Below are 21,880 nucleotides of genomic sequence, written 5' to 3'. Positions count from 1 at the left end.
CGTTTTGGCTCCCGAACGCCGCAAACTCGGAAGTGGGTGTTCCAGTTTGCGAGCGTTCTTTGGAACCCGAACGTCCGACGTGACTTTTGTGGCTTCCATTGGCTGCAGGAGTTTCCTACAGCCAACCGGAAACTGCGTCTTGGTTTCCGAACGTTTTGGAAGTCTAACGGACTTCCAGAATGGATTCTGTTTGGCTTCATGGTTGTTGGAAAGCTCTGCACCACAGATGCAGAAACTTGGACGTTGATGGATTCCAACTTCCATGAGCTCAGTCAGCATGGCCAAAGGTCGGGGATGATGGGAGTTGTAGTCTAGCAACATCTGAATGGCCAAAGGTCCCCGACCCTGACATATGCTAAGTATTTATTTTGCCTATGCAGCAGTTCTCAGGATTGTGCTTAAAGCAGTGACTGTTTCCATTTCTTTATTGAATCTGTTCAGCAGCTAAGATAGTCGCCTAGAACTACTGGGTCATATTTTTACAATGGAAAGATTATGATGCTTATTTGATTAGGTGCCCTGGCTATGGGCCATGTGTGACCAAGTGAAGCTGCCTGACATCTCCGCCATCTGGAGGTGCGTGCCTGGGGATCCTTGGATCTGGACTGTTTTTACACGCTAGCAACACATCCTGTAGAATTCTATCTGTTATATTTTATCTGCGTAATTGGAATGAATTTCAGGAACCAAAATGCTTTTTCGGTGCAGCCTGAGCAGGAGCGGTGAATGAGATTATAGTTAATTGTTGTAGCTTATTTTAACATATCCCACCCCACTGCCATGCTTGCAGTTGGGAAGAATTTTCTTACATTATGAATGGTCCGTGTCACTGCTAAGAAAGAGTTTGGATCAAGTGACTTTTTTTCTTTAAGTTCCCAAAGTTCTTAAACTAGCTGAAGGTTGTCATCTGAACTAGCCAGATGCTTAACTGAGAATCAATCACAGTCGGTCCAACATTTGAAAAATAAGACGTTAGAGTCGTCTTGCCCTGAAATGCCAACAAGACATTTCATTTTGGTGACTGTAACCTTGGTTTAAGGAGCCATTTGGCATGTGGCTTTTACACCTGAGTTTCTAACACTGTACCCAAGCCTTAAGTAACCAAACACTGGTGGCCTGTTAACTTCAAAGTTGCATGTGCAGAGCTCTCTATGATTTTAGCATCTGGTTGAAAAGAAAGAAAACGAAAAGCTGGCAATCTACTGCTTTAGGTAATTTTAGGTGCCCTAATGTAGCAGTTTCTTAAAATATCATGCAATGTTCATTTTAAAAGAAGCAGTTGGGAAGAATAATCTTTCCTGGTTTGTTTCCCTCCAAAGGAAAGGTGCCCCCACAACATCTCTCGTTAGTGTCGCCGTTACAAAGTGAGTTTTCACTTACCTCTGTCGCTAGAACCTCTGTGCTTCCTTTCTGTCTCTCGTTCATTCTTCTGCTTTGTTTTAAGAAGCTGGCTGAGTGCTTCCTTCGCTGCAACTTGCATTCTGGGCTTCTCTGGTAACGTCTGAAATGAGAGGTCTATGTCAACCTCCCTACTTTGGTTGCATTAGGGAGGGATGCTGGTAATAATAATAATAATAATAATAATAATAATAATAATAATAATAATAATTTATACCCCGCCCATCTGGCTGGGTTTCCCCAGCCACTCTGGGCGGCTCCCAATCAAATATTAAAAACAATACAGCATTAAACCTTAAAAACTTTCCTAAACAGGGCTGCCTTCAGATGTCTTCTAAAAGTCAGATAGTTGTTTGTTTCCTTGACATGTGACGGGAGGGCGTTCCACAGGGCGGGCACCACTACTGAGAAGGCCCTCTGCCTGGTTCCCAGTAACTTCACTTCTCGCAGTGAGGGAACTGCCAGAAGGCCCTCGGAGCTGGACCTCAGTGCCCGTGCTGAACGATGGGAGTGGAGACGCTCCTTCGGGTATACTGGGCCGAGACTGTTTAGGGCTTTAAAGGTCAGCACCAACACTTTGAATTGTGCTCGGAAACGTACTGGGAACCAATGCGGGTCTCTCAGGACCGGTGTTATATGGTCCCGGCGGCCATTGGAAGGTCATGTATGAGCTGCCTCTTTTCCACATAGTTCCACATCTCATTTTGGGGGTTTCTACAAACCCTCCAAAACAGTTTTAGGGGGTGCATGTAGGAGGAGGAGGGGAAAGTGCTGTTGACCAAACCGAAGTTGTTCTGTGCATGCTTCCACCTAGCTCTCCGTTGAATACAACCTTTTCGTGTGTGCGTTTGGCAAGGTGATGAAAAGAAAAGTCTCACTATGTCCTGCACGTGTAATCCTTTCGCCAAGGAACCATCAGGCATCTAATGAATCTTCTTTCTTTGTATCCTAGAATACTTGCCCAGGTTCTTGAGGATAACAAACTGCCTGGTGCTATCTGCTCTCTGGTCTGTGGTGGAGCAGATATTGGGTAGGCGCAACTTTTGGTATTTTTATGCACAGTTTGGGAATATAGCCTGGTGAATCTTATTAAATCTCTGTTAACCTCTTAACGGTACTTTTAATCTACAGCTGCAAATGTTTCCTATGCTATTGACTCGTTGCATCAAAACGAGAACGAGCTTTCACTTAAACTGTGATCTCCTTACTAAAGGAAAACCCATCCCCTCAGTAGACCTAGATTTGACACGACAATGCCGTCCCCTGCATATCTGCTCAGAAGTAAATTCCGTTGGTTATGGCGGGGCTCACTCCAGATAAAGGATTGCATTATGCACCCACTACCACAAATATGATGGCTAGAAATGTCAGCTTAACTAGGAGGTTGAATTTACAGTAATAAACCACATCAGTCCCTGATCAGTCATTCTAACAGCCATTCTGAACCTTCCTCAAGGTTCAGTTTTGCACACTTAAAAGGAATTGCTGTCCTGTGGCATCTTTGGTATGCTCTCTCCCCAAATGCAAAAACTTTCAAATATACGTGCTCTGTAATGTTTGAGTGGCAGAGCGGAATGCTAAAGCGGTGTGTCAGGAAACCCCCCTACCTGCAGCTGGGAGAGTCGCGGGAGCGCTTGCAGTATAGGGAACCCCCCAAGCTGTTCACCAGTTCGTCCTCCCACTCCTCAACCGGAAGCGACCATTCCTCCGGTGGGGAGGGGGAGTCAGAGGCAGGAAGGCGGTGCAGGGGCTCTGAGAGGATCGCAGCGCCTCAGCGCCGAGGGGGAAGCAGGGAACAGGGTCAGGTTCCCACGCTCCGAGGACGCAGGCAGGAAGGACGCGGAAGGGGGAGGCGGGGGTTCAGAATCCCGCGCCTCTTTTGCTGGACAAAGAACCGGAAGGGGTCATTCCTGGACTCTGCGGAGGGATGAGATGGACGTTTGATTTTTTGCTCCACTGTACAATAAATAACTTAGTTTTAGAAGTTCACCGTCTGACGTTTTACTCATGGGCAACCACTGAACATCCTTACACGGTGGTTTTTCAAATTTTCCCCCTTGGGCCACTTGAAAATCGCTGGTGGTCTTGGTGGACCACTTTATGATCTTTCTCCAGTTGCGATAACTTTGGGCTAGATGCGGCATGGATTTTAATTGCGTTTTACAGCTGATGTTTCTTTCACTTTGTTGTTATTGCCGTTTGCATTCCATAGACTTCCGATTGCGATGCGATCGAATGCAGTGTAGGAAATAAAAGCAGCAATGGTTTTGGAAAAATGAATGCAAACATGGCATGGGACGGCAGAAGGAAGCTTGTTCATGCTGTTAAAAATACAGACTTTCCTTTAGACAAATAGCAAAGTTGATGGCTGAGGAGTGTCACAGGAATTATATAAAAAAATTCCTTCCAGTAGCACCTTAGAGACCAACTAAGTTTGTTCTTGGTATGAGCTTTTGTGTGCATGCACACTTCTTCAGATACACTGAAACAGAAGTCACCAGACCCTTATATATAGTGAGGGAGTGGGGAGGGGCATGACTCAGAAGGGTGGTGGGAATGGGTGACTGGCTGATAGGTGTGGAAAACCTGTTGACGACTGTTAACGACTGCAATTGGTCTTACAGGAAAAAGCAAGGGGCGAGAAGGTTAAAAATAGCTTTGTCATTTATAACGAGATAAGAATCCAATGTCTCTATTCAGACCAGGCCTCTCCATGGTTTTAAGTTTGGTAAAGAGTTGCAATTCAGCAATTTCTCTTTCCAGTCTGTTTCTGAAATTCCTTTTTAATAAGACAGCTACTTTGAGATCTTGTATAGAAGGTCCTGGGAGATTGAAGTGTTCTCCTACTGGTTTCTCTGTCTTGTGATTACTGATGTCAGATTTATGTCCATTTATCCTTTGGCGTAGGGTTTGGCCTGTTTGTCCAATATAGAGAGCTGAAGGGCACTGTTGGCATTTGATGGCATACACAATGTTAGACGAATTATATATTTGATTGGCACAAATGCAACGTGTTTTGAGAGTGAAGGGCAGCGCTCCCCCTTCCTCCCACCCTAACATACTTTCTAATTCTACCTGTGTTGTCACTGACTAAGAATCTTCCTCTCTCCTCTGTAGAAAAGCGATGGCAAAGGATGAAAGAGTGGATCTCTTGTCCTTCACTGGCAGCACCAATGTGGGCAAGCAGGTATCGATGGCGGTTCAGGAGAGATTTGGTAAGTGGAATATCGGGATCCAGTATCTCTTCTGAATTCAAGGAGTCTTACAATTTGCCATGTTGTCAACTGCCCCGTGTTCTTCAGGTGAAAGGCAGTACACAAATTCAATTATTATTATTATTAATAATAATAATAATAATAATAATAATAATAATAATAATAATAATAATTAATTGCAAGTGGAAAGAGTGCTGGCTTTGGTCCTATGTTATTACAAGAAGCATCATGCACAAGCCCTTTGCATTCACATAAAGGAATTCTAAATTGTTGCCTGCATCAAGGTTGTTTTTTTCTTCCAGCTTACAGAAGATGCTGCTTTTTTAAAAAAATAACACAACAACTTTGACTTCCTTCTTCTCTTGTGATCCTCTTTACTTACTTATTTAGTCCATAAATTTTATACACTGCTTGGTTTTTTTTTGAGGGGGGTGGTGGTTTAAACCCACTCAAAGCGGCAAAGTCATTATGACAACTGGGCGTGAGGAGGGCATATTCCTAGCTAGGAATTGTGGGTAATGTTCACATGGCTTACTGCTTTTTTTATTTCAATAGGACGGTCTCTGTTGGAGCTTGGTGGAAACAACGCTATTATCGGTAATTAATATTTTCATTAAACGATAAAGCCGATCTCTCTGGCTGAGTGAATGTGCATGGACAATGGATTTTGCGGCACGTACTTAGGACTTCCCTGGAAATTTGAGTCCACGTGAATGGTTGACTGAAACCCAGGCTCTGCTTTCACGATGAGCTGCTGGTGTTTGCATTTAAGAGGGTGCTCAAAATCTGTTTTGTAGTGTCGCTTAATAGCCTTTTCTTTCAACTTCACTGCACCAAGGTCTTTTGCTTCATTTGTTACTTGCTGCATTCCTGCCCAAAATTCTGCAGAGTCCTCTTTGACCTCCTAATGAATAAGATTCCAGAGGAAAAAAACTGGGGTACCCTTGTTTTTCTTGAGCATAAAATCGGGGGCCAGGTGGCACCTCCAGTTGCTCTGCGGCGTTTGCTACAGTTCCGGATCAATGGTGGGAGCAGAATGGTTGCAGAGCTGTTCTTTGTGGATCAGAGTTGCAGCTCAGCAACATCGAGAGGGCCAGAACTTCTCTATAGAAGACATTTCTGCTTTATCTTTCTTGTGCAGTGTTTGTTTTGCACTACCCGGTTATACTCCACTGTGTACCTGTCTCACCAGATCTGCGGGAAACTGGGCGATTCTCCTCGATTCAAAACAAAAGGCTGTTTTCAGATGTTACTCGGAGTAAAAATTAATAAGACTGTTGAAATCAGTGGATTGAACTTGTTTGGTGATTTTTAACTACTACCCACAAGGTGTTTTTGTGTGTGTGTGTGTTGTTGTTGGTTGGCAATTCTTGAAGCCTTTCAGGTGTTTTGCTGCTGCCTATAAAGGCCACTGAATGCTTTCAGAATCAAAACCTGCTTCTCTTTTCCCTGGTGCTTCTTTCTTTTTTGAAATCATTTTTATTTGGTTTTACAAGTACAAAGTTATAAAAATCCAAATATATTTCCACATAAGGAGATTCCTCCAAATTGTGGGACTCCCCGCCCCCCCATATGCCCTCCATGGGGTCCCATTTTGAACATATACAACTGCATATTCTTCCATACTCTTTAACTTTTATATCGATCCATCTTGTCCATGGTATTTGTTACGCTACAAGTGAAATCAAAATCCTGCCAATGTTTCCATCTGCTTACAGTGGTCTCCTAAACAACTTACGGATTTTCCCCATTCTTTTATAAAGTTTCTGTCCTCTTGGGTTCTGAGTTTTCCAGCCAGTTTTTGCCATCTCTCTTCCCTAATGCTTCTTGACTGACTGCTCAGACTTTCGGTGAGAGTCTCCTCCGTCTCCACAGTTGCATCTGAATTCTCCCCTTTCTGCACCTTCTCAATTCCTTGCAGTCTTTGATGATGCCGACCTTCACCTGGTCATTCCGTCGGCCCTCTTCGCGGCTGTGGGGACAGCAGGCCAGAGATGCACGACTGCCAGGAGGCTGGTAAGAAGCACTGGGATTTCCGTGTGTTCTCCAAACGCCTGTTTGGACATTAGTCGGATGCCTGCAGTAGCGCTAGGAACAGTGGTGTCTTGTGCCCATCGGGGCTGGTAGGATGGCAGGCCAACGGCTTGCTGGAGCCAGAGCCCAGCGATAAGAGTCAGGCAGGGTGGATTTAACTACTGAGTAGCGCGGGTGGTGCTGTGGGTTAAACCACAGAGCCTAGGGCTTGCCGATCAGAAGGTCAGCGGTTCGAATCCCCACGACGGAATGAGCTCCCATTGCTCGGTCCCTGCTTCTGCCAACCTAGCAGTTCGAAAGCACGTCAAAGTGCAAGTAGATAAATAGGTACCGCTCTGGCGGGAAGGTAAACAGCGTTTCCGTGTGCTGCTCTGGTTCGCCCGAAGCGGCTTAGTCATGCTGGCCATATGACCCGGAAGCTGTACACCGGCTCCCTCGTGCAGTAACACGAGATGAGCGCCGCAACCCCAGATTCGTCCGCTACTGGACCTAACGGTCAGGGGTCCCTTTAACTTTACCTTTAGTGATTTAAATCACTAGTCAGTAGGACTTGTTTTAAATCACTTTTTTACAGAAAGACTCATTCTTGCTGGTATAATCTTAAAACGGTATTTACAACCAGATGAAGGTTTCATTTTTGGAATAATAGATTTTCAGAGTAGTTTTTAGGTTATCTCAAAAATTACTGATGCGGTTATACTATTAGAAATACATTGACAGATAATTATGGTGAGGCTTAATATGTTAACTGTTTATATTTAGACAACGTTTCTGCTGTACTTTATTGGAAGGAGAAAAATAATCCATTTCCACAATAACAAATTAAACAATTTATCAGAGATGTCTTTCCCACAGGGCTTAGTGGTGCGTCGCGCCAAGGCGCCAGCCTCTCAGGGGCGCCCCAGCGAGTTGGGGAGCTGCGCGGCTTTGCTGGCAGCCTCCCCTTTCCCTGCACGCCCACCAGCTGCATCCCTCCAACTATATGACTGGAATGTGTACAGCTTCCTTCCCAAGCCTCCGTGCGGATCGCTCTCCCACAGCGGCATGGGGGGAGTTGCCAACCCATGGCTGGCAGTGCGCAGCTTCGCCCCCCCCGTATCTGGTAATTTGGGGGCGCTGGGTGGATATTTGCAACCCAGCACCCCAGCTGCTAAAGGCGGCCCTGCAATTTATTTAACTAAAACAATAACATTATTGCATATGTATCCGTGTTTGTTAACTGATGTGGTTAAACGATTTCAAAAAAAACCCCAACAACTTGGACTGAGTTTTAGCACACATGAAAAACTTAAAACCCTAATTCCTGATGAATAGCCTTTGGACTATGTTGTTGTTCAGTCGTGTCCGACTCTTCGTGACCCCATGGACCAGAGCATGCCAGGCACCCCTATCCTCCACTGCCTCCCGTAGTTTGGCCAAACTCATGCCAGTCGCTTCGAGATCACTGTCCAACCATCTCATCCTCTGTCGTCCCCTATAATGTAACTTAAATAGAAAACTACAGTATCTTCAGAAATACTTTTCCTCCAGAAGCATTTTATTTTAAAAATCCAATTTTAATAAAAAAATCTTTTTTAAATAAAAAAAATTGATTTAATTTTTTTTAAAAATCAATTTTTTAATTTTATTTTTAAAAAATAATAATAGATTTTTATCCACCCTGGAGCCAGGTAGTTACGGTATCACTTTGACCACCTCTTGGCCATCCTCCTTGCTGAAATTGTGCAAAGGATGACACTGGCACTAAGGAAGAAGAAGCGAGTAAAGTCTGCCTGAGGACGGACTGAACTTGTTTTGTCCTAAGGGACCAGCCTCCACCGATTAGGAGCGGCTCTTGTGTTTGTGCATGCCTGTTGCTCCCCTTCGCCTGCCTGAGCAACACAATATCTGTGCAATTCCAGGAAGAAGTTGTCATCTGAGTGCATGGCCAGTTTTAAGCACTGCTCACTATATAATGGACTGACTGCCCATAGAACATTGTACAGGGGTACCTCTGGTTGCGAACGGGATCCGTTCCGGAGGCCCATTCACAACATGAAAAGAGCGCAACCTAAAGTGCTGTATCTGTGCATGTGTGCGGTGCGCTTCTGTGCATGTGCAAAGCGCAATTTAGTAATTCTGCGCACGCGCCGATACCCAAAAGTAACCTGTTCCGGTACTTCCGGGTTGTTAGGTATGTACCTGTTGCGTTATTGCGTAATTTATGTGAAAATACTTCACATCATAATGATGGAATGCTTGTCGTCGTTCGTGTATGCCTTCCAATCAATCAATCAATAAAATTATTTATACCCTGCCCATCTACCTGGGTTTCCCCAGCCACTCTGCGCAGCTTCCAACAGAATATTAAAAACACGATAAAACATCAAACATTAAAAACTTCACTAAACAGGGCTGCCTTCAGATGTCTTCTAAAAGTCAGATAGCTGTTTATTTCCTTGACATCTGACGGGACGGCATTCCACAGGGCGGGCGCCACTACCGAGAAGGCCCTTTAGCAAAGAATGGAACCAGAAGAACTCTGGTTAATTCTGAAGCGATTATCTTCCTTTAAATTTGTTTCCAGCACAGTTTGGATTGGTGTGGTTCTGTAAAAACGATACATATTTTTTCAATCTTTCAAGCATTGGATAGATTTTGTTTGCCAAATGAGCCATGCTTAGCCAACAGATCACAGGCTTCATAGCAGCCTGGGGAAAATCCCAAATGCTCTTTTAATATTCTTTTTTTATTATTCCAAAACCATTAGTTCTAAACTCAGAGGGGGATATCTAGTGATTTCCTCTCCTTTCCCCCTGATCTGCTTTCCAAATCTCCTATGGAGGTTCCTTAAGCTTTTCCAAGCATATTTTGGGATGTTGGGACTGCAGGAGGAGAAGAGAAATACCCGTTGTGTTAATGGATGTCTGCTTGTGCGTGATGTTTGATGTCTCCCATTATTACTGCTCGCTTTTGAAATCAGGTTATTTAAATTCTGATCAGATCTCCCTAGTTCACAATGAATAGGAAAATACAGTTATGAATTGCAGGCTTATGCAAATGAATAAAACCCAATAGGTGAAGAAGAAATGTTGGCACATCTCATTTAAGTCAGCAGTTACTTAAAACCTCATGGGTTTCAGGGAGATTTAGGAGAAGTGCCTAGTTTTCTCCTGATTGCGCACAGTGAAATAATTCCACGTTTTTTTCCTTAAAGACCCAAATGTGCACTGTATTCTAAGTCTTTGATTAAATGTTTTAACTCAGTTTGGCTTTGGGCAGACTGAAGATCTTCAAATTCTGTTTCATGGTTTGCCAGACCAATTGCCACGTAAATAACAGCCCCTCGTATGCAAAAGTAACTGGGTTCTAGATCCTTTTGCTGCTGCTGCTGCTGCTGCTTGAATATGTTGGGCTTTGTTAATTTCTGCTTTAAACGTCTTGGCAATTTTACCCTGAGATGGTGGAAGCATTTGCCAGCTCTCAAAAATGCACTCTATGCCATCTGGTTGAGAAATAGAATGTGCATTTCTCAGTATGTATCTGGGGAGAAAGGGGAACTTGCCATAACTTAGTTTGATGATATCGAGGACAGCATAAAAATGGAAGTACTTTACAGTCGTATCTTGGTATTCAAATATCTTACAGGTGAAACTCAGAAAAATAGAATATCGTGGAAAATTCCATTTATGTAAGCAGTTGTTTTCATTAGCTACTGGAGTTTAATATATGAGATAGACTCACGACATGCAAAGCGAGATATGTCAAGCCTTTGCTTGTTATAATTGTGATGATTATGGCGTACAGCTGATGAAAACCCCAAAGTTGAAATTGTTAATTTGGGGTTCTCATCAGCTGTACGCCAGAATCATCACAATTATAACAAATAAAGGTTTGGCGTACCTCGCTTTGCATGTCATGAGTCTATCTCATATATTAGTTTCACCTTTTTAAGTTGAATTACTGAAAGAAACGAACCTTTCCACGATATTCTAATTTTTCGAGTTTCCCCTGTAGTTCTCTAACGTTTTGACTCCCGAATGCCACAAACCCAGAAGTGAGTGTTCCGGTTTGCAAATGATTTTTGGAAGCTGAACGTCCAATGGAGCTTCCACGGCTTCTGATTGGCTGCAGGAGCTTCCTGCAGCCAATCAGAAGCTGCACTTTGGTTTTTGGAAGTCGTACTTCCAAGATACGACTGTATTGGCATTTTCAACATTCGGAACAAACTTTTAGCAGCCCCGTTGTTCTCTGCAGGACCTTGGAAGTTAGCACCTCTGTTGCCAATCTTAAAACATTTTCTTTCTTTCTAATGCTCTGCTTAGTTTTTGCATGAAAGCATCCACGATGAAGTGGTGGAGAAACTTGTAAAGGCGTACGCACAAGTCCGTATTGGAGATCCTTGGGACGGTAAGAGCTCCTCTTTGCCTCGGGGAAGTGTTGCATGGTGGTTCTTGGTTGGTATTGGAGTTTGGGAGAACTTGAACGGTTGCCCATTTCCCAAGCTGCCATCTGTTGTCTTTTTGACTGCATTTTCTTACTTCACTAAATGTATGTTCATTATCTTTGTCATGTCTACGGCTGAGTATTTCTTTCCCCCGGTCTGTTACACTTATTTTCTTGTTATAATATTCCCCCCAGTGTGGAGCCAGTGTGGTGTAGTGGTTAAGAGCGGTAGTCTTGTAATCTGGTGAACCGGGTTCGCGTCTCCGCTCTTCCACATGCAGCTGCTGAGTGACCTTGGGCTAGTCACACTTCTCTGAAGTCTCTCAGCCCCACTCACCTCACAGAGTGTTTGTTGTGGGGGAGGAAGGGAAAGGAGAATGTTAGCCGCTTTGAGACTCCTTCGGGTAGTGATAAAGCGGGATATCAAATCCAAACTCCTCTTCTTCTTCTTCCCATATATTCTTTATACCATGTCCAGCCTTCTTTTAAATTCTTAATTGTCTTTATTTTGAGAGAAGAATGGCACCTTAGAATATTGGAATATACAGAACTTGGTGGCATGACAAATTGAGTGGTACCCCGTGTTACGTACGCAATCCATTCCGTGTCGCGCTACGTAGCCCTGGCGTACGTAATGCGAATGAACAACAAAAAAACCCCCAGACGTTCGCGGGTTTTTTGCACTTCTGCGCATGCACGAAGTGCGCAGAACACTTCTGTGCACCTGCGCGTCGCATGCGCTGCACGGAGGACCTCCGGGTCGCGGAGGTGTGTAACCCGAACGTACGCAACACGGAGCGTACGCAACACGAGGTATGACTGTAGATGAAGAAATATAGTGCAGTTCTCAAGACGACATAGCGGTAGGCATTGTGGTAAATGTTAGCTGTGGGCCCTGCTCAGATACAGACTTTTCTTTTCTTTTTTTGCAGCAAACACCCTCTATGGCCCTCTGCACACCGAGCAAGCGGTGAAGTTGTATGTTGATGCTGTGGCACAAGCCAAACAGCAAGGCGGCTCTGTGGTCTATGGTGGGAAGGTGATTAATCTCACAAATACTTATATATCTCTCTATATTTTCCCTATGATTACAAAAAAGTTTAAGCTGTCACCTTGAACGTGTTTCTCCCAACAATGGTGCGCTTTTTTCTTTTCTTGGAGGATAAAAGCTGCTTGCAGGATGGGTCATTGATTAATTTTATTTCTGACCAGAGTTTTCTGGATGACGGATAATTTTAAAACAAAGCCCCACCGTAAAGCCTAAAAGGTGAAATTCCTTGGTAGTCATACTCTGAATGCACCCGCTGATATCGATGGACATTTCAAAGTTGATGGGGAATCTGCTGTCTTTGTGAGGTAACCAGTTCAGCTGAAAGCAGGCCGTTTTAGTGAAATGAGACGTTTTAGTGAAATTTCCGTCCTGTTCGGTTCTGCAGGTGTTGGAAAGGTTTGGCTGCATTACGACTGTTCCATTGTGTCTGTGATGGTGCATAAAACACAAGAAGGGCTCAAACGGAACAGTTGATGTAAGCCTAATGGTTGGTCGGCTGGCTTCAGCGTTGACGTGAATAGCTCCATTGGTTGCAGCATGATACTGGTGACTCCAAGGTTGCAGGCTCAAATCCCTGCTAGGGACAGCTGCATAGTTAGACTAGAACAGGGCCATCCGACTCCCAAGAGACTGCGATCTACTCCCAGAAAAAAACCATGGGGGGGTGGAGTTCAGAGTTCCGGGTAGGACCTTAAGGTCCTCAAATAATAATTTGTTGGAGGTCCCGAGCCACAAGGATGCTAGGTTGGCTTCAACTAGGGCCAGGGCCTTCTCAGTACTGGCCCCGACTTGGTGGAACAGTCTGGCATGAGACCAGGGCCCTGTGGGATTTGGCACCTAGCCTTTGGGTTGGTTTCAGTTTAACCCTGATGTTTCATTCTTTTGGTGTGATTGGTGGGCTACTTAAAAATGAGGCTGCAGTTTAGATTTAATTTTAAATTGTATTTTAATCTGTATTTTAATGAATTGTTTTATGTTTTTGTTGTGATTTTTTTGGTGATAGCCGCCCTGAGACTGGTTTGGTGGGGAAGGGCAGGGTATAAATAAAAAGTATCATTATTATTATTATTATTATTATTATTATTATTATTATTATTAGCAGTTGTTGACCGTTGACCTTATTTTAGGGAGGGGCTTCCCAGAGTTGTTAAGCTTTTTTCTTAGGGGCGGGGGGCTCACCTAAGTTGTTGAGTTTTATTTAAAAGTAAGTGTACAGAATTGCAATAAATCGCTCACCAACATCTCAGCCACTAACAGATGCAGACAACAAAGGAACGCCCATTAAACACCGACACAGGGGAAGACCAAGGGGAGAGGGGGCTTCTAAACAACACGAGCGATGAGGATAGAGCGATCGACCTGATCGCAGTCGACTGGTTCGACAGCCCTGGACTAGAAGATCCTCAGGGTTCCTCCCATCTCTGTGATTCTTTTCACCAGCCAGCTGTGGAAGACTTTGTCTGGCCTGCAAAGAAGCAAAATGTCATCAGAGTCAAATATTCTGCTAGAGCAGACCTGGCCAATACCACGCCCTCCCGACAGGCTCCCATCGGCCCCGGCCAGCATGTCCAATGGTCAGGGATGATGGGAATTGTAGTCTAGCGACAGCAGGAGGGCCAACAGTTAGTCATCCATGAGTTAAAGGAAGCAAGTTTTCCTCTAGACTGAAATTACTTATGCCGCTCAGAATCTGACTTAAAGCAGGGCATCTCTTGTTGGGCCCGAATGTGTCTGCCTTGTTCGGCAGAATGTATTTAAAAACAGAAAGCTCTTCCTCACATCTACCTGCCCCACTGATTGTCCCCTGGGATACCTGCTGTTCAGCGCTGAATTGGAACAAGCGTCAATCTCTCTTTCCGCAGATGGACGGTTGTTCCAGTTCAGCGGTAAACGGCTGGTTTTCCTGGGGAAAGCGGCCGGAGAAATGAAAAACTGCCCAGAAAGTGTGGACGAGCCCAAAATCTCCTCCTTGAGACAAAGAATAAACTAAAAAGATGACTCTTCTGGCCAGCCAGTTCACAAAAGCATGTTTGTGGCATGATCGCTGACTTTCGAACACTTCTAGAGCTGCAATTTTTCAGCTTTCCCTGACCCTGTGTTCTGCGCCATGGACACACCGACCAGAGAGTTTTATGAAGTGATCAGTTTATTTTCTGGCACCTACCTCCTCGCAATTGGAGAAGCAATCGCATTGGAGCATTGGGCATTTTATGTATGACCTGTCTTGCCCCAAACCAACTGGTGCCCTTTTCCTCTTCACCTTTCCCATTCCAGGTTATAGATCATCCCGGAAACTATGTTGAGCCAACCATTGTGACCGGCCTTCCACATAACGCTCCGATTGTGCAGACGGAGACGTTTGTCCCTATTTTGTACGTGGTGAAATTTAAGGTGAGCAAACGGGTCTGGTTTGGGTGTTAAAGACTCCCTTCTTTTACACGTTCAAAGGTGGTGGCATCATGAAGAAGGGTGGGGAAATTATTGGCCCATAAAAATGGTGCTGAATTGTACAAGTCAGCCTCCCAAGTATTGGAAACCTTCAAGGATTCAACTTGAAATCCTTTCAAGTTTTGATTGGCAGTTGGCAACAGAACATTGAGGCTCTCACCCCCTTATATGATCCATTTTTGAAACACGAACAGATGAGTGGACCTGGTGATTCTGGAGCAATCTGTCCGCAGTACGATGTCTCTACTGGAGAGCCAGTGTGGTGTAGTGGTTAAGAGTGGTAGACTTGTAATCTGGTGAACTGGGTTCGCGTCCCCGCTCCTCCACATGCAGCTGCTGGGTGACCTTGGGCTAGTCACACTTCTCTGAAGTCTCTCAGCCCCACTCACCTCACAGAGTGTTAGTTGTGGGGGAGGAAGGGAAAGGAGAATGTTAGCCGCTTTGAGACTCCTTCGGGTAGTGAAAAGCGGGATATCAAATACAAACTCTTCTTCTCGACTCATTTAACCATGTGTGCTTTTATTTCCAGACGGAAGAAGAAGCCTTCGCATGGAACAACGAAGTAAAACAAGGTCTCTCCAGCAGCATCTTTACCAAAGATTTGGGCAGGATATTCCGGTGGCTTGGGTATGGCTCTTCTCTTTTCTGTGGATAAAGGTGGGGATATTATATTGGAGGGCAGGGTATTTACATCTGCTTCAAACATTGCCTAGATGAAATTTCCAACTCCAGCTTTGGAGATTGGTCCTTCTGGAGAATTGATACTGACGTCTGCTTTGGTAACCGATTTTCCTTTCTTTCCAGGCCAAAGGGATCAGACTGCGGCATTGTAAACGTCAATATTCCAACTAGTGGGGCTGAAATTGGAGGTGCCTTTGGTATGTCCCCTCCCCCCCCTCCAAAAAAAATGTTGAATGCTATTGGACCTACAGAAAGTTCCTAAATTTCCATGCAGGTCCATAGATGGGGGTGGTCATAGTTACAATAGATAGGGCATAGTTCACAGACACAATTGTGTCTGCTTTGGGAGCACTCCAGTCTCCTAACTTTAGTCCAGGGTCTTGGTAGTGTATTTTGATGTACAGATTGATCCTGTCTGCCCCACCCCACGGTCAGGCTGTAATAAACTGGGCATCATCTAGAACAGTGATGGCCAAACTTGCCCCCCCCCAGCTGTTTTGGGACTACAACTCCCATCATCCCTAGCTAACAGGACCAGTGGTCAGGGATGATGGGAATTGTAGTCCCAAAACATCTGGGGGGCCAAGTTTGGCCATCACTCATCTAGAAGGAAGGGCTTCAGAGTTAGACATACAATCAAACGCAAATGTTCCTATTTATTCAGTGCAAGTCAAAAAGATGCCTTATTCCAAGTTTTGCAGTAATTGGAGTATTTGGAGTACAGTGGTACCAAACAAATCAGCTTCTGAACGCCGCAAACCCGGAAGTGAGTGTTCTGGTTTGCAAAGGTTTTTCGGAAGATGAACTTCCAACGCGGCTTCCGCTTGAGTGCAGGAAGCTCTTGCAGCCAATCGGAAGCTGCGACTTGGTTTTCGAACAGTTTTGGGAGTTGAACGGACTCCCAGAACGGATTAAGTTTGAGAACCAAGGTACCACTGTACAGTGGAACCTCGGTTTTCGAGCGTCTCAGAAGCCGAACAATTCAGAAGCCAAACCCCCAAAACCCGGAAGTGAATACTTCTGCTTTCGGACGTGCCTCGGAAGTAAAATGGCTTCTGAGGCGCATTTCTCCATTTTTATCAGTGGAATTTGCAGACCACCCATTGCGCCTTGGTTGTTTAACGTTTCAGAAGTTGACCGGTCTTCCGGAACTGATTATGATTGACAACCGAGGTACCACTGTGCAGTAATACCTCCGTGAATGTCCACCTCATCTAGCGCCCTTTCCAGTGAACGTCCGTGGCAAACCCGGATGTACCAGAACGGGTTACTTGTGGGTTTGCCGCTCGCGCATGCACAGAAGCGGCGCTTTTCCCTGCGTCCTTTTCAGCTAGTGGCCAGGTCTCCGGAACGGATCCCGGCCACAAAACGAGGTATGACTGTAGAAAAAAAATGCAGCCTAGCCACTCCTGCTCTTCAGTGCAATTTCTGTATAAGGTTTTCGTTCTCTAGTTGGAAGAAGGTACTGAATATTGCTGGCTTCACAATGGAATCCCTGCTATCATGAGAGCTGTGAATTTGAGACTACTTGGGCATTTTCAGGAGGATAGAGGATGCTGAAATAGTTTAGCCAAAAACACACACACACCAAGAACTCTGGCCAGAAATTTCAATACTAGGAATAAATCCTACTCATGAGTTGCAGACAAATAAAGGTATATATTCTGGTGAGAGTTACATGCTCGTAAACAGAAAAACAGCTTTAAAGTTACATACGTATAATTTGTTACAATGTAGAACATAAGAGGTTTGACTCAAGAACAAATGATGTCTTAAGTCCATATCCAAAAGTATTCAAAAAGTCGTTTTGTATGTGGAGCCGGAGTCAAGAGTCGATTCAAAGAAAGAACCCAGGACAGAGCCCTGTTTCGGTATGAATGCCTTCGTCAGCTAATGTGTGAGTTTGTGTTAGTTAGTAAAGAACCAAGTGGTTCTATGTCAGGCACGTCCAACAGGTAGATCGTGATCTACTGGTAGATCACTAGATGTCCATGGTAGATCACTGGCTCCCCCCAAAGAAGCTCAACAAGTTTGGCTCCCCTAAAAAAGCTCCTCATTTTTGCCCTGCACCCCTAAGAAAACGTGGCTTTCCCCCTCCCTAAAAAAAGTTCAACAACTTTGACCTGAACTCCTAAAAAGGGGGTAGATCACTGCCAGTTTTTAACTCTGTGAGTAGATCGCAATCTCTTGGGAGTTGGCCACCCCTGTTCTATGTTTTTCAAATGTAGCGTCTACGTATGAAGCGATCAACGTGTCTCTATGCGTTTTGACTGCAACTCATGAGTAGGATTTATTCCTAGCATTGAAATTTCTGGCCAGAGTTCTTGGTGTGTGTGTTTATTGGTATATTAATAACAAGAACTTCAATTTATCTAACGAGATAGTTTAGCCTTCAGTGAGGAGAGGAAAGAGGGCAAATGTTTCTATAGTCCGTCTAGATAAGAGCTTCTTTGAGAAGTGCAAAGCAGCATTCCTTGGTTTTCAACCTGCAACATCTCTTACCACCCCCCTTCTCCCTAGGTGGCAATAAGCACACTGGAGGCGGAAGGGAATCTGGCAGCGATTCGTGGAAGCAATATATGAGACGAGCCACTTGGTAAGAGCTCAGGGGTTATGGCCGTGTAAATATTATCCGAGTTGCCCTTCGGGGGGAAGCCAAATAAGCAAAGCAAACCACAATTTAGCCTTTAACCGCAAGTCTAGATGTCAAGGGGGGGAAAGAACGCGAAAACATAATTTAATTAACCGAGTATGGATCCAAAATCAAATGTCAACGTTCACCACCGCCTTCCTCCCTGCAGCTGTTGTTTTAAAAGTAACAAGCAAGGCATGCTAAACGCATGTGCGAATCCTCCAACTTGACCCTAATCTGCTGAGAATTGGATTATAATTTTGTGTCTTTTCTTTAATGTTACATTCTCGGTTGAAAATAAAAAAGTACAAAATCACAAGTGCGCAGAGTGAGGTAAGACACACACAAAAGGACAACAAGCAGGAAATAGTCCCCATAGAAAACCAAACAGAAAAAAGATAATTGTGTAAAACAAAAAAGGGGGGGAAATTCTTATTGTCGTTAACGAGGCCTTAATTTAAGAGTGTTATTTCAATTAAGAAACCCCTACGCCTATATGCCAGAGTGTGTGGTTTGCTGTAAGACTTGTTCCATTAGTGTGATAGCACAGCACTAGAGGGAGCTGTTATGTATAGCTTAATGTATATGCATAATTGAATTAATTATATCTGCATTATTCAGGTCAGGAGTAAGTCCAGCTTGGTTTATTTCCATCTTACGTGTGTCCACGTTATCCTGGCAACCTCAGAGTAGAGATGTGTATTGACAGGGACTTTTCTGGCAGAAACTCTGTCAATGCTTTCCCCCCCAAAACTGTGACATTAGTTTGAAGTTGCTTCAGGTTAATCCACATTCTCCTTATCTCGGTGAGAGCGTTTTTAGATCTACTAGGCTGCTGTGGGGAACAGGATTGTGGACTTAATAATAATAATAATAATAATAATAATAATAATAATAATAATAATAATAAGTCGTACCTTGGTTTTCCAACAGCCTTGTTCTCAAACATTTTGGCTGATCGAAACCTGGAAGTGACTGTTCTGGTTTGCGAATGTTCGTTTGGAATCCAAACGTCTGATGGGCTTCCGCGGCTTCCGATTGGCTGCAGGAGCTTCCTGCAGCTAATCAGAAGCCGCACTTCGGTTTTCAAATGCTTTGATTTCGTCGCTGTTAACAGCAGAGCAGCAACTTGCATCCCATTCAGTGATACTAATTCAGGGATGGGGAACTTGTGACTTTTCCAAATGTTGGGCCTCCCGATTCCCATCAGTCGCAGCCAGCATGGCCCAGTGGTCAGGGATGATGGGAATTGTAGTCCAACAAGATCTGGAGAGCTGCAGCTTCTCCGTCACTGTGCCAAACAGATCCTGAGTGGTGTGTGAGATAATCCTGAAGCCATATGATATGTTGAATGAAAACACAATTACAGTAAAAGCAGTAATAGAATACAGAATGGCAAAAGATGTTCTGCGTTAAAAATGGCAGTAGAAAAACTAATATTATACATTATTATTATTATTATTATTATTATTTAGTTTCATTTCTGAATCACTTTATGCAAAGCATCCTGAAGTGATTTACAATATAAAAAATGTCTTTAAAAGCAGTAAAACAATTGCACATGCAAAAATAATTTTAAAGAGCAGCTATAAACATTAAAGCCCAATGTCTTCAATTTCTTTTTTCTTTTTTTCTATAATTTTTATTTAATTTTCTGTTTTAAAATTTAGAATATTCATTTAAACAACCTTTAAATATCAATGACTTTCCTTCTTCTCTTTCCATGGTTCCTTTTGCGTAGCATAAATCCCTGCATATTTTATATAAACCGTTCAGTATTCCATTATTACTTCCGTCAAAACTTATTTATACTGTTGAATTTATCTTAATGCTGCCAACATTTTCACATGTACACAAATCCGCCCCTATATTCAATAAACATTTTCCAATCTTCTTTAAATGCATGTTATTCTTGTTCTCTTATTCTATATGTTAGATCTGCAAGCTGCACATATTCCATCAGTTTAAGTTACCATTCTTTTTTTGGGTGGGACCTCGCTCATTTTCCATTTTGGGGCTAACAAAACACGGGCCGCAGTAGCGGCATACATAAATCACCTTCAATTTCAATTGAATTGTTTGATCCAGTAGGGTTCTTCCTTGGCTTTTCCTTTGCTCCTATAACCTGCATATTTCACTTAATGGCTGAGGCAACCCAGTCAGATGGGTGGGGTACAAATAATAATAATAATAATAATAATAATAATAATAATAAAAAAATATATTTTCAGTGACCAAATCTACTTTATCTGTTTATCTTTCAGCACCATCAATTACAGCAAGGATTTGCCTTTGGCTCAAGGAATCAAGTTTCAATAGCATCCTTGCAAATGTGCTACCCTGGCTGAATTTTGCCTTGAAGAATCAAGTCCCTGTTGATTTGAAATGTTGGGCGGAACTCCCTGAAATCATGTGGCATTGAGGAGACTTTGACTGCTCCAGTGTCCCCGGGGACATACCGAGAGTACCCTCGCGGCCCCTGGCCGGTCCCAAATCCCTTTGCCGCGATAGCCGCATTAAAAATGACTTCATTTTATGGAACCCAAGTACTCGAAGGGTCTGGAGAGGAGGAAGGCTGAAAAAAGCTGTCTTTGTGCTGCAGTGTGAGGAGGACGGGAACATTCTCCTGCGTCTGATCTCTCGGTGCATCACAACACAAATAGACAGGCTTCAATTCATGGCCCTTTGCATATATTTCTCCTGGCCAATTCCAGGGTAAGGAAGCCCCCCCCCCAAATGCTGCCCCTCTTTTGGCCGCAGAAGTGGAGCTGAAGCTGTCTCCACCCTCCTCCTGCCCCTGCAGGAGCCGGTTTAATAGACTATAGTACGGTGCAAACATAACTTTTATACGTACTGGGAACCCGCCCCCCCCCCCCAAAATTGTGTGACTTGCTTTATATTCCAAATTCGGCTCCAGTCTATAGCAGTATCTCCAAAGTATGCCTGTACATCATTCACTCCATAATTGTCTGCCTTCATACTGCCTTGCCGTTGCTCCTACTGCTCAGCTCCCAATCTTACACAGTCTGGTAACAGATTTTGGGGGGTGATTTTTGTGTCCACCTCCCCCCCCCCCCGGGCCAATTTCGTCAACCCCATGGTATGTCCCCGTGAGTTCCTTTCCAGAAATCCCAGTTAGGCAGAATATTGCACACATTCTAATCATGTGTCCAGGACTCTGGCGTTGTACTTGAGTTCCAGCGAAGCACCTGTATCTCTTTGAATCTCGGGTCGTGACCTACAAAATCCTAAAACGCCGCCTGTGCGTGCTGCATTGGTCACCCACGACGAAACTGTGCCAAAGTGTATTGGAAAGTATTCCTATGTAGCCGGTTGCAATGCAGAAATAAAACTTCTACATTTCTTGCTATCCTGATCAACTTCCTTATTTCTTTACTTGGGATCTCCAGTGTGCTGAAAAGTATAATAATAATAATAAGTACTCTGGGATTAGGCAGAATTTTTGTGCTCATGGTGTACTGCTTGCAGTGAGATGAAATTCCTTCCCTTCCAAAAAAAAAAGGAAGGCCTGTGATATTTCTATGCAGTGCAATTTTTCTAGAAAAAGAGGTGCCGGAACTCACCATGAACAGAGAGGGGCCAGAATTGAGTTCCAGAGAGTTCTATGTAAAACTGCCTCCTTTGGCGATCACTTGTAGTCGAGTAAGATTGTCTTCCATGAACACAGTCTTAACAGTGACTGTGGAGGCAATTCTGGATCCACACTTCCTTCCATAGTGGGGAAATAGGGAAATAGGTTTCCGGGCAGGAGCTGATCATGGTGAGGATTTGCCAAACGTGCTTTCCTCTTGGCACGTTTCTCCCTTTCGTCCTGAATTTGAATGCCTTCAAAGCTCATGTCACCTTTGGTCAAGGCTGTTCTCCAATTGGATCGCAGGCCAGTGTTTCCCAGTTGTCTTGTGTTTATACTACATGTAAAAGTGTACAAAGCATAAGACTAATGGCTGTTCACAGCAGTAGTAACTTCTCAGTTTT

The 21,880-nt window shown here is 44.0% G+C and overlaps 1 protein-coding gene across 1 annotated transcript in view; it reads left to right on the top strand.

Annotated features, from left to right (window-relative positions):
• The window catches only part of ALDH7A1 (aldehyde dehydrogenase 7 family member A1), a 30,952-nt gene extending 10,408 nt beyond the window's left edge, over positions 1 to 20,544 (top strand). Inside the window, exons 7-18 of the mRNA XM_033164274.1 lie at positions 1,320 to 1,364; positions 2,351 to 2,428; positions 4,516 to 4,613; positions 5,169 to 5,210; positions 6,535 to 6,629; positions 10,952 to 11,036; positions 12,005 to 12,111; positions 14,398 to 14,514; positions 15,101 to 15,198; positions 15,376 to 15,449; positions 17,773 to 17,848; positions 20,149 to 20,544. Of these exons, the coding sequence (XP_033020165.1) occupies positions 1,320 to 1,364; positions 2,351 to 2,428; positions 4,516 to 4,613; positions 5,169 to 5,210; positions 6,535 to 6,629; positions 10,952 to 11,036; positions 12,005 to 12,111; positions 14,398 to 14,514; positions 15,101 to 15,198; positions 15,376 to 15,449; positions 17,773 to 17,848; positions 20,149 to 20,203 (970 nt within the window). The 3' untranslated portion in view covers positions 20,204 to 20,544. The remainder of the gene's footprint in view (positions 1 to 1,319; positions 1,365 to 2,350; positions 2,429 to 4,515; positions 4,614 to 5,168; positions 5,211 to 6,534; positions 6,630 to 10,951; positions 11,037 to 12,004; positions 12,112 to 14,397; positions 14,515 to 15,100; positions 15,199 to 15,375; positions 15,450 to 17,772; positions 17,849 to 20,148) is intronic.
• Positions 20,545 to 21,880: the final 1,336 nt, after the last annotated feature.

The sequence above is a fragment of the Lacerta agilis genome, chromosome 11 (assembly GCF_009819535.1).
Source record: "Lacerta agilis isolate rLacAgi1 chromosome 11, rLacAgi1.pri, whole genome shotgun sequence".
NCBI classification, from domain to species: Eukaryota; Metazoa; Chordata; class Lepidosauria; order Squamata; family Lacertidae; genus Lacerta; species Lacerta agilis.
The sequence above is the reverse complement of the archived record's forward strand: the minus strand, read 5'-3'. Positions and strand labels throughout refer to the sequence as shown.